The sequence below is a fragment of the Heptranchias perlo genome, chromosome 34, assembly GCF_035084215.1.
Source record: "Heptranchias perlo isolate sHepPer1 chromosome 34, sHepPer1.hap1, whole genome shotgun sequence".
NCBI lineage: Eukaryota > Metazoa > Chordata > Chondrichthyes > Hexanchiformes > Hexanchidae > Heptranchias > Heptranchias perlo.
The window spans coordinates 7,067,819-7,080,638 of record NC_090358.1 but is presented as its reverse complement, the minus strand read 5'-3'; the positions used below and the strand labels follow the sequence as shown (position 1 = coordinate 7,080,638).

General features: G+C 43.3%; 1 protein-coding gene across 3 annotated transcripts in view; it reads left to right on the top strand.

Annotated features, from left to right (window-relative positions):
* The window catches only part of akap13 (A-kinase anchoring protein 13), a 322,499-nt gene that overhangs the window by 231,200 nt on the left and 78,479 nt on the right, over positions 1–12,820 (top strand). For all 3 annotated transcript variants that reach the window (XM_067971374.1, XM_067971373.1, XM_067971372.1), the window contains 2 exons: positions 2,105–2,300; positions 3,027–3,111. In XM_067971374.1, coding sequence (XP_067827475.1) covers positions 2,105–2,300; positions 3,027–3,111 — 281 coding nt within the window. The remainder of the gene's footprint in view (positions 1–2,104; positions 2,301–3,026; positions 3,112–12,820) is intronic.

Below are 12,820 nucleotides of genomic sequence, written 5' to 3'. Positions count from 1 at the left end.
TTACTGAGTGAATCGAAGTGGGTTTTTGCACACAAAATTACAACTGGCAGAAAGAACTAACTTCAGTTGTTTAAAGCTTCCGGTTTTCACTGAACTTGTGGGATAACAAATACCAAAGGCTTTCCCTGAGAAGTGGTGTGGTGAGATTTGGAAGGCTAGCACAGGGCAACATGCAACGATGGGACACCCTGCACTCTGCCGAGCTCCCGTTCTCTTCATGGGGAGGCCTGGCAGATGAGCCTCTTCCTGAGGGGAAAGGGAGCAATTGATGAGGTGTCTCCTACGGGCTGCTCTTGGGTGACGCCTGGTGGCCAGCTGTGAGTATTGCTGGTGACTTGGGAGCAATTTGCCTGTCTGGCTTCTCAGCTGCTGTGAGAGGTGATCTGTGGCGAGAACAATAGTTATCTGCCCTCGCTGGATGAACCCCCGCCCCCTCCCCAATCCCTGGCCCAAAGTGTACGTGAGAATTTGTAAAGGACAAAAACTGAAAATACAGATGTATAATCTTCTGGAAGTTTTGTACCAAACCTAATAATAAGTTGCTTAATTATTACAATTGGTTGTGTGCGTCTGTCTGCACTGGCTGCTGTCACTTCAGTGTTTTTCTCAAATTATTGCACCTACCAACAGCAATGCTGGAAGCAGTACTAGAGGGAGGGGGAGGGTGGCAATGCCATTTGCACAGGAATGGGAACGATGTACTGGATTTTTAATTAACTGGTTTGAGCTGAGAGCTTTTGTGTGCATTATTACCCTTATATCTCGGATGCTTGCTGCTCAGTAAAAGTACTTGTCAACCTTCACGTTTTCTCGACTGTGCTAAAAATGTATGTGATGTCTCCCTTGCCCGTTTTTAGCTTTTTGTGCACTTATTTTTGTTGTAAATTTGAAGTGCATTTGTCTGCTCGTTGGTTCTGAGTGGTGGCGCATGCTCGCAATCAGGTTTGAGTACACGAGAGCAGGTTCTTGATGCTGCCCCAATTCTAAAGCCTTTTTACACGCTGAGAACTTTTTGTGTTAAATGTGCGTTTGTCTTTGAAATTGTTGAATTCCTTCATAATAGGTCTGGTCTCAGGATAGTGACACCAATCTTGCCGTTAATCGGTGTCCTGCACTTTTCCCACGCACAAGTGAAGTAAAATATTTCTTTCCTAAATCATTTATGAAGGTTATTATTCCTCTCCTCCGCCCTACTAGCCAAAACAAACACAATTTTCCACAACAAAGAACAGAATGCCAGAAATACACAGCAACTCCGTTGGCATCTGGAAAAGAGCGAATAGATTAACCTTCCAATTGTGTGTTGGTGTGCAACAGCTGTTCCCGAGCTTTATTGGTGGCAAATATCCATTGATGGCATCAGCGGTCTTTCTGTATCAAAAGACAACATCTAACGAGGTTTAGCGTTTCAGTGTTGGTGGAGAAAGGTCCTTAAATGACTGAATATTTGTTCATTCCTCATGCTCGATTACACCAGTGCTCGCCTTCCACACTTACCACCCTCCACAAATTGCAAGTCATCCAGAATACTGCGGCCAGCACCCTCACCCACACTTATGCCTCCCATCCTCGCCAAATTCTACGGGGTCGCTGCGCTGAACGAATTGACTTTCAAATATCTCCATTGCCTCGGTGATCTCCAGCCGTGTGTCCCTGCCCGTAACCTGTGCTCGTCCAACGCCAGCTGACCTCTTGTTTCTGCTCCACCGTCAAGTGACCCCTTCTTCAGCCACTGTGACCATGCCCTCAGAAACTCCCTCCCTCTGCACCTCTGCGTAATCACCTCCCTCCCTGATTTTAAGACCCTCTGAAAGACCATTCTGTTTGACCCTTCACCTCTCTTGTTTCTTCTTTCACGCTGTTAGTATCAATGTCTTTTTATCCACTATCCTGAGATGTGTCTCTCTATATGTAAGTTGTTGAATATGTATTATTCCCCCATCCTGCATCCTTAACTATTTGTAGAAAATAATTCCTGCACCTCTAGTGTGAGTTGATGGAAAGTTTGAGAAGGCAATATTCAGTGAGGTTATATTTACTGCAAGTGACTTTCCAAATATACAATGATCACTGCGTTACTTGAATATGTCCTGTATGCATTCAGTTACAGCCTGGAAGGACTGGCAGCTAATAACGAAGTGACCAAGGAGCCGTCGCACACTGTGGAGTCTGTCTTGCAGAATTCCCGCGACCCTCGGCGAGCTCCAGTGGTCAGCACTGATGAGCGTGGGTCACTAGTCTCCCTGACCGAGGAGGAGATGGAGTCGGACCACAGCGATGGCAGCGTGTTTGATAACCCGGTAAAGTGGCTTCTGATCCTCGTGTCCACTGACCACAAACCAAAGCTGTTCTGCTGCGATGTGTGTTTTATTTATTTTTTTTTAAATTGGGAGACCTAGGTGAAAGATCAAAGCGCATAGAGCAGGATGGCAGAATGAGAGAGGTGAGGTAAACCTAGAAGGATATGTTGATGGGGTTAGACGAAGAAGAGTGGGAGGAGGCTCGAATGGAGCATAAACACTGGCCATGGGCCTGTTGGACCGAGTGGTCTGTTTCTGTGCATTTCTATATAATTCTATGTGAAAAGTAGTGATTAAATCCCAGAAGCGACTGTACAGTAGCAGTGTATGAATGTTCAAGAAGAAAGAATCATTTGCATTTATGTGGCATGCTTCAGAGTCTCAGGACGTCCCAAAGTCCTTCACACCCAATGAAGAACTTTTGAAATGCAGTCACTGTTGTAGTGTAGGGAATTCTTACCACATCATTATTATTATTATTATTATTATTACTCCTGTTATTTTATCAAAGGCAATAAGCTCTTTTAAATAACTATCGTGATGGATTGGTACTGATTTATTCTCTCTCACTTTTAATCCATTGTTTAGCTGGGTGTATAGATTTTAGTGCTGACCCAATTAATATTCAGTAAATATTTGGGAGTTATAGAATTCGCCTGTAATTTTACATGAAATTACATCAGGAAACTGGAATTTCAAAATCAAGTTTATGTTGTTTCCTTACAGAAATTGGCCAGGGCACAGCAATACTCTGCTCCTCTGCTGATGAAATCAATGTCGCTGCAAACCATCAGCCCAACAAGCACAGACCGTGAGTACTGAGTAGATTTTTCAGCATCCTATTAAACAAATGTAAAATTAAGAATTAATGCGCTGCACGTGTTGGGCGGGATCAAGAGTGAAAATGCTGAAAGTCTTGCATTTTTTTGAAAAGTGCATGTGTGTTCTTTTTGCCACTTTTTTGTTTTCCTCCAGTTCTCTTCCTCTCTTGAAGGTGTTGACTCCTTTCTGCAATACAGTTCCACAGGTGCTACTCACCTAGGGAAGGTGGAGGCCCAGGGAATACCCCTAGCGATGGATATAGCGGTGAACTTTACCTGCCATGTCCTCAGTTTGGAGGGGCTAGGGTAGACAAATCGAAGCAGACAAGCTGGCACAGATTCAAAAGCCCACCCAGAATGTTTAGGAATGAATCATTGATGGCTGGGACAAAGCTGCCTCTCGAGGGGAGTGTCTCTAAGAAAAACCCTGTTTCTCCTCCTCCTCTTTCCCTTCCTCCATCCCCCACCCCCATAGGTGTGTGTTTGTGCACACATAATCCATCATCACTGTAATGCTCTCCTAAAAACTGTCAATAATAATAGTTAGGCCCTGGTTCCATACTTTCTCAGATTGCACATTAAGTTATGTGATAGGACATTAAAGACAGAGAGGTTTTCTCGTTCACTCTTCTGGGGAAAGATCACTAGCCAGTCAGTCAGCAGCCCCTTCCTGTTCAGGCATAACTGGAATGGACCTGGTTGCATGATAGATGTCCCCAGGACAACCTTGAGGACTTTGGAGCTATTTTCAGTTCATCAAAAGTCAGTTTTTCAAAACATGATCACAAAATCAAAAAAAGATGGCGCCAAGAGAAGCAAAAGATAAGTAGATTGTTTTAAACTTGGGAAAAAATGACCAGCTTGGTTCAGTTAGTTGCACTCTTGCCCCTAAGATGTTTATGGATTCATGCCCAATTAGAGAACTTGAGCACATAACCTAGCCTGATGTTGGGGGAGTGCTGCATTGTCAGTGAGATGTTAAACTGAGGGCCCGTCTGCCTGGCAGTTCAGGTGAATGTTAGAGACACCATGGGACTATTTGAACAAGGACAGGGAGACCTCCCAGTGTTCTGACCAGCATTTCTCCCTCCACCAGCACCGCCAAAACATTTATCTCATTGCTGCTTGTGGGACCTTACTATTCAGGAATTGGCTGCCATGTTTGCCTACGTATCAATAGTGACTACACTTCAAAAGTAATTAATTGGCTGGGAAGCATGTTGGGATATCCTGAGGATGTGAAAGATGCTATATACTGTAAATGTAAATTTTCTCTCTCTCTCTCTCCCCCCCCCCCACTCCCCTTCCTCTTCACTTCCTTTCTTTCTATCTTGTCTTTCATCTCAGTGCTATTTGTGTGATTTTGCTACTATATGTGGAAAATGCTGCTGCATTTACCCACATAACAACAGTCACAGCACTTCCAAGTTATTCATTGTATGAAAAGTGATCTGAGATATGTGAGACATTGTAAGGCACTAAATAAATGTCATTATTTTCTTAGTTAGAAAAAGCATAAAACTAAAATGAAAGGGGGGGTGAATAGAAGAACAAACTGGCAAGATTCAAGTGCTCAAATTTAATTTAGGTTTAAAATTGTTTGGGATCTCTGGGCTAATGTTCTTGTACTAAAGCTACTGATTGAGTAGATTTATTGGTATAATATTTTCAGTGTCATAGAGACATGGGGATTTCCATGAACCTGTACATAGGAAGGTTCCTGCAGCCTACGTTTCAATTTTTATTTTTAATTTAACTAAAAGACCAATCCAACTAAAGGTCAGTGAGCTTGATCTGTTTGACTTTTAAGCTGAGCTATCTGGTGATCTTTATATTGTACAAGCACAGAACTCCGAGGTGCAACAGGGATTCCTGTGTGCGCAGAAAAACCTCTACTTCAACTTGGTTCTGGTACCTCATCTGTGTGTATGAGCCCCTAGGCAGTGAGTGGTGGCAGACTTCTTGACTGTAGCATCACCAGGCACAATCCTGCTTTCATACTACATCCACACACATGAAGTTCCCCTAGCCTAGTTGCGCTGAAGCCGATGAATTAGAAGGCTTTTTGTATGGAATTGTTCCGAATAATTTAATTCAAGGATTTAAAATAAAATTAGTGTGCAAACAAATGACAATGTTTGATCTGTACCGAACACAAAACTGTGTTGTGTATTGCTAGGTCTGTACAATTTCTGTCGAGTTCATTTATTGCAAGGACTCCCTGAAGTTGGTGGTGGGGACATTAAATTGCATAGAAGTCACCTAAAGCCTGTTTAATGTAAATCGTTGGATCCTCTCAACTCATGGACTCCACAAAACCATTATTTATTGAAGGTCATGAAACAATTGGTAATCCCTCCAAGCCAATGCCGAATCTCAACAAGTGCTGCTACCGAGTCTCGTGCAAAACATCGAAGGTGGCAAGAATGTGCGCAGTCAACCAGTGATGCAGTATCACATTTGAGAGAATGGGTTCACGTTGAGACAAAAAAAAACTGTTCACTTTTTTTTGTAAAACAAAGGAAAATCCTCAAAGGGAAATCTAGTTCGACAACAGAAGTGTGAAGTCCATGATTCTAAATTTCAGTATGCAGTTACCGAGGGTGGTGAAGAAACGCAGAACACAGGTCAAGAATCCAAGAAGCATGAGTTTGATTTTTTGTGTACTGCTTTTTTGTACTGCGTGTCGTCTTGAGTTCTGGCAAGGTTGTATTTGTTGTCCATCTGAGTCACTTGCAGGAGTTAGGTTCCCTTCCCCCAAAACCTGAAAAGTTGGAAGCTGCCACCCCTCTCCTACCCGACACAGTCTGACCTACACGCAACTCCAGTTTCACACTATGGGGTTGACTTTTAATACCCCTCTGAAGGAACATTAGTGAACTAGTTAGGTTTTTAAAACAATGTGATAGTTTTTAAGGTCATAAATTACCAAATTTATTGAATTCAATTTTACCATTTGCCATGGTGGGATTTGAACACTCAACCTCTAGATTTCTATTTCAGTGCAGTGATCACTACACTACTGTACTATACTGGACTTGACTTTCCCCTTTAAAACAATAACGTCATCCCAAAACTTCTGCTTTTTATGAAATCTTTCTTGCACCTTCTGAGCAGAAGCATCAGTCAGCACGATATCCTGACCTCTTCCAATTTACAGAGCAAAATGTAACTGTTCTATTTTGCCAAATTTCTCCTCTCCGGTGGCTTGCTGCAGTACGGTCCCTCTAGTAGGTCACCCAGATGGACATTCTGTATGTTGGCAGGATGCTCAAACATTGGGGGAGAACAAACCAAGCCTGGTCCTGTGATTACTCAACATCTGTGTGTGCACTTTCTAGCAGGGGTCATCTATCTTGATATCTTTTCCCTTGCTGGCCTTTCTAGCCCAGGAACACTGAGGCGAATTGTAGTTCCCCCACTCATGTCTTGGTTGAGGTCCGCAAATGGCAGGAATCAAAACCTGGGACCTACTGCTTACTCCATCACTTGGTGTACGTACCCACACAGCCTTCGGGGGAGTGACTTTCCCCTGGATGGTGAGAATTGTAGTTTCGAAAGTTTGCATCTATGTGCAAATGTAATTTGGCAACCATGTTATCACTGAACTAGACTATGGACATTGTTAGTTCCCAGTAGTCTGCTCAAAAAGAAACATTCAATTACAGTTCCTCTTAGCGCTAGTATTCTTAGTCATACATCATGTACGTCTGTCAACCCACGTACTGTCAGAGATGCCACTTCAGAGAAAACCATCTCAAATGGTTAAAGTATGTTGACGTTTTTTTTTCCAAAACCAAAAGACTTTCTTTCTTTCTATTTGTATTTCTTTGTAAAGACTGTACTTGGGTCCTGAATAGTTTGTTGGAGCCATACAGACGGGCGAGGTCTGGGGTTTGATTGTTGGTTTGTGTTGAGCTAGCTGATCTCGGCCAGGATATTGGGACGGTGGTCGCTACAAATGGCTTCAGCTCCTGGGGCATAATGGTAGCCAGCAAAAAACATGCATTTATATAATGCCTTTAATTTCCCACAGTGCTTTACCAGCGGAGGGGGAAAAAGAAAATAGATAAAAGAAGTGGACAGCATGCCATGATGCGAAAGTTAGGAAAGGTGACCTGAAAGCTGGGTCTAAAGAATGGATCCTGAGAAGGTTTTTGAAGGAGGCGAAGCCATCTTTCCAAAGCTGCTTTGATCATGTGTTGGGAGCCACCAGCTCGCGACATGCAGGCTGCGTCTAGCTGGCAGCAACGCGAAAGATAAATTCGCCATAGTCACAAAAGCTGGGTCCTCCAGCTGCCAGCGTTAGCGAATGTGGCAAGTGTATCCTTGGTGTCACCACCTGCTGCGTGACAACCCCGTGTCTGGAGCTGGCAGCACTAACTTGGCACTCGAGTGATCTAATAGTACCTTTTAAACTCTGTAAAGTTTGTCAAGGGTTTCCGGGACAGTAGGCTCTTTGCGAATGTTAACAATTCGTCCAGCATTCTGACGCCAACAAGCATTGCTTTGTGCATACATTTACATCGTAAGTTGTTGCAGCAGCTTGAAAATAATGGCAATGGCCCTTGGAACATACCAGAAATAGTGGGGAATCAAGGGCCTAATGAGAGTGAGGAACTTAAAGTAATTAATATTGGTTATGAAAAAGTACTGGAGAAATTAATGCGACTAAAAGCTGACAAATCCCCTGGACCTTTTTTTATTCGTTCATGGCATGTGGGCGTAGCTGGCGAGGCCGGCATTTATTGCCCATCCCTAATTGCCTTTGAGAAGATGGTGGTGAGCTGCCTTCTTGAACCGCTGCAGTCTGTGTGGTGAAGGTTCTCCCACAGTGCTGTTAGGAAGGGAGTTCCAGGATTTTGACCCAGTGATGATGAAGGAACAGCGATATATTTCCAAGTCGGGATGATGTGTGACTTGGAGGGGAACGTGCAGGTGGTGTTGTTCCCATGTGCCTGCTGCTCTTGTCCTTCTAGGTAGTAGAGGTCGCGGGTTTGGGAGGTGCTGTCGAAGAAGCCTTAGCAAGTTGCTGCAGTGCATACTGTGGATGGTGCACACTGCAGCCACAGTGCACTGGTGGTGAAGGGAGTGAATGTTTAGGATGGCGGATGGGGTGCCAATCAAGCGGGCTGCTTTGTCCTGGATGGTGTTGAGCTTCTTGAGTGTTGTTGGAGCTGCACTCATCCAGGCCAGTGGAGAGTATTCCATCACACTCCTGACTTGTGCCTTGATGGCCTATATCCGAGGGTTCTAAAAGAGGTGGCTGCAGAGAGAGTGGATGCATTGGTTGTGATCGTCCATAATACCCTAGATTCTAGAATGGTCCCAGTGGATTGGAAGGCAGCAAATGTACTCCGCTATTCAAGAAAGGAGGGAGAGAGAAAACGGAACTACAGGCCAGTTAACCTGATATCTGCCATCGGGAAAATGCTGGAATACAGTATTAAGGAAGTGGTAACAGCACTTAGAAAATCATAATATGATTAGGCAGAGTCAACATGGTTTTATGAAAGGGAAATCGTGTTTGACAAACCTATTAGAGTTTATTGAGGATGTAACTAGCAGGGTAGATGAAGGGGAATCAGTGGATGTCGTATATTTGGATTTTCAAAAGGCATTTGAAATGGTGCCGCACAAGATAAGGGCTCATGGAGTTGGGGGTAATATATTAGCATGGATAGAGGATTGGTTAAAGGACAGAAAACACAGAGTAGGGATAAACAGGTCATTTTCAGGTTGGCAGGCTGTAACTAGTGGGATGCCGCAAGGATCAGTGCTTGGGCCTCAGCTATTTACCATCTATATTAATGACTTGGATGAAGGGACCGAGTGTAATGTATCCAAGTTTGCTGACAATACAAAGCTAGGTGGGAAAGTAAACGGTGAGGACACAGAGTCTGCAAAGGGATGAAGACAGGTTAAGTGAGTGGGCAAGAAGGTGGCAGATGGAGTATAATGTGGGGAAATGTGAGGTTATTCACTTTGGTAGAAAGAATAGAAAAACAGAATATTTTTTAAATGATGAGCAACCATTAAATGTTGGTGTTTAGAGGGATTTGGGTGTCCTTGTACATGAAACACAAAGTTAACATGTAGATACAACAAGCAATTAGGAAGACAAATGGTGTGTTGGCCTTTATTGCGAGGGGGTTGGAGTACAAGAGTAAGGAAGTCTTGCTGCAATTGTACAGGGCTTTGATGAGACCTCACCCTGGAGTACTGAGTACAGTTTTGCTCTCCTTACCTAAGGAAGGATATACTTGCCTCAGAGATGGTGCAACGAAGGTTCACTAGATTGATTCCTGGGATGAAAGGGTTGTATTAGGAGGAGAGATTGAGTAGAATGGGCCTATATTCTCTGGAGTTTAGAAGAATGAGAGATGATCTCATATAAAATTCTGAGAGTTTGACAGGGTAGATGCTGAGAGGATGTTTCCCCTGGCTGAAGAGTCTAGAACTAGGGGGCATAGTCTCAGGATAAGGGGTCGGCCATTTAGCACTGAGATGAGGAGAAATTCCTTCATTCAGAAGGTTGTGAATCTTTGGAATTCTCTACCGCAGGGGGCTGTGGATGTTCAGTCGTTGAGTATATTCAAGACTCAGATAGATAGATGGATTTTTGCACTCCAGGGGAATCAAGGGATATGGGGATCGGGCAGGAAAGTGGAGTTGAGGCCGAAGATCAGCCATGATGTTATTGAATGGCGGAGCAGGCTCGAGGGGCTGTATGGCCTACTCCTGCTCCTATTTCTTATGTTCTTAAAGTGGGAGGAACATGGATGATTGTAACCCCCAAGAACAGGAGGGTTGGGGGCGGGTGGGAGTTGAAAATAGTTTTTGTTTGGGTCACGACCGAAACCCGGCTTCACTTCTGGGTTTAATGTGGGCGGTAAAAGTCCAGGCTTCCCACTGGGAATGCAAAGTCCGAAAATTTTGCCGTTGCGACCCAAAACAACAACTATTTCTAACTCCCACCCGCCTCCAACCCACCCGTTCGTGGGGGTTAAAATTCCCCCCATGGTCTTTCAAAGGTGCCTGGCCGAATCTAAAATCATTTTAATGTCTATCATCTGCAGCAAACAGCAATTAACGTTGCATTTTCATTTCTAAAAATAGTTTGAGCAACTTGACCAAAATTATAAGCGAAGATTAAAAGCATAAGCAGCTGGCTGATGAATGGCTTTCTAGTGTTTGTCGAATAATAGGAGGCAGTGTGAATACAAGTGGCTGTCTGTTCTGAGATTGTAGCTGTCTTGTGTGAACACCAACTGCAGCAATCGAAATGAGGTCTGACCACTTCCTTTGGGAAAAGATGAGCTAGTTCGTTTTTCCTGAACAGTTCCTTACAAAATTTGAGCAATACTTGCATCATTCTGAAATAATGACTGCCAGAACTTTTGGGTTAAGTTTACTGCATCCACATGAGCAACACGCAAGTCAGCACTTCGAAAGAGATGAGTCACTACTTGGCTGAGGGTGGAGTTAATGTGCTTGCTGAGTGGTGTTGGAAAATTTTCGTGTTTACACAAAATAAGAGAAAGTAAATGAAGACATGGGTTAAAAGAACAAGTGATGTGGATCATTTGGACCAAGTTCCATAAAAGGCCTCAGATACAAAATGAAAAGCTGTGTCCTAGTATAGTGTTGTAATAAAGGAAGTAACCATATGTTTCTTGTATGATGCTTCAATATTTAATTTAGAATTCCATGCTTTAGTATCCAGTGACTGGAAAACAGCTTGTGGTTTTATTAATGCTATTTTGTGAGAATTGAACTCAGTGACAGTTGTAGCCGTCTGGTTCATTTACGTCATTGGGTAAATTATCAAACCCTGTGTAGTTTATTGGCTGGCCTGATTACCACACAATCATAGAATTTTAAAACAAAGGAGGAGGCCATTCGGCCCATTGTGTCTGTACCGGCTCTCTGATAAAGCTGTTCATTTACTTTGAATTGGCAAGGATATGGGGAAAGAGCAGGGGAGTGGGACCAATTGGGATAGCTCATTGGCACAGGCACGATGGGCCGATTGGCCACCTATTCTATGATTCTAGTCAAATTCCTTTCCCCAAACCCCTATTACATTTTTCTTTTTCAAATATTTATCTAATTCCCTTTTAAAAGCAATTATAGATTTTATTTCAACCATTCTTTCTGGGAGGTAATTCCATGTCTTAACAGCCCACTTTTTTTTTAAAAATCACCTAATCTCTCCATTCTTTTGGTGAGAATCTTAAATTTATGCCCTCACCCAACCAGTGGAAATAGTTTTTCCCTATTTATCTCGTTAAAACCCCTTAAAATTGTGAACATCTTTATCATATCTGCTCTTAACCTTCTCTGCTCTAATGCATAGAGCTCCAGTTTGTCATAACTGAAGCCTTTTATACCTGTTAACAACATGGGGAATCTCATTTGCACCCTTTTCATGGTCTTGACATCTTTCCTAATGTTGGGTGCCCACAAATGGACACAATTGTGATTTTAGTTACCAAGATACTTATGTTTTCCATTCTATCGCATCCCCCCTTCCCATACCCACCAAGTCAAAACTACCCGCAGGCTCCCCCAGCCCTAGCCCGACATCTTTCTCTAGTTTCTCTCCTATCTCCCCTCATGCCCTCCTAAACTCATCTTGTCCATGAGACTCACCTGCTATTCCCTTGACCCCCATATGCACTAAACTGATGACCACTCATCTTCCCTTCCTGGCCCCCATGCTGGCTGACATAGTAACTGGTTCCCTCTGCTCAGGTACTGCCCCTCCTCCCTTTCAAAACCACCTTCCTCAAAAAAAACACATTAGACCGCCCCAGTTCTTGCAAACCACTGCCCCATTTCCAATGTCCCTTTCCTCTCCAAAATCCCTGACTTGTGTTGCCACCTCTCAATTCCGTACCCATCTTCCCCACACATCCCTGTTTGAATGTCTCCAATTAGGTTTCCATCCCTGCCACAGCACTGAAATGGCCCTAACCAAAGCCATAAATGTCAATTAAACCAACCTGATTTAATGTTGTGCCAATGTGCTTATTGTGTGGTACTCTTAGCTCATTCATTCAAATTGGTCTCATCAGTACAATCCCCACCAGTGCTTCACGCGAGTGTAACACAGCTGAAAATGTTCTCTTCTGACAAGCCAAGTTTCAGAGGAAGAAAACTTGAATTCTGCTGCTGGGTATTTTTCACAATTCAAGTGGACATAATCTGAATATTTCACATGCCCACTAATGTGCTTTACTGAAATCCTAGTGACAACATTTCTTTTGATAGAGATCAATGAGAGAATGGATTTTGCATACCCAACCCTGAAGAAATTGTAAATTATGCCTACTGAGGAGGAGCCAGTGGACAAATTGGTTGTCTAGTTCTTTTCCAATCTCTGATAAAAATAAGAAAAGATTAAAATTGGTTTGTTACTTGAAACAATTCAGATGTTACTGACTCAAATCTAATCAGCGAACGCTTTGAAATGTCTCCAGACTGGATTTCTAGATCTACTCTCGCTCTCTCTTCACAATGAGTGTCAATTACCAGCTGGTAATTTAATCATTGCCATTAACCTGTATGCACCCCTGCTCTGCTTACACCTTGCTGCTTGGCATTCTGCTTCAGTAATCATGGAGGAACTACAGGCAGATGTCAAACGAACCTGTGATTCGGTTCCTTCCAGTAAAATGCATGCTTTAATTCTGC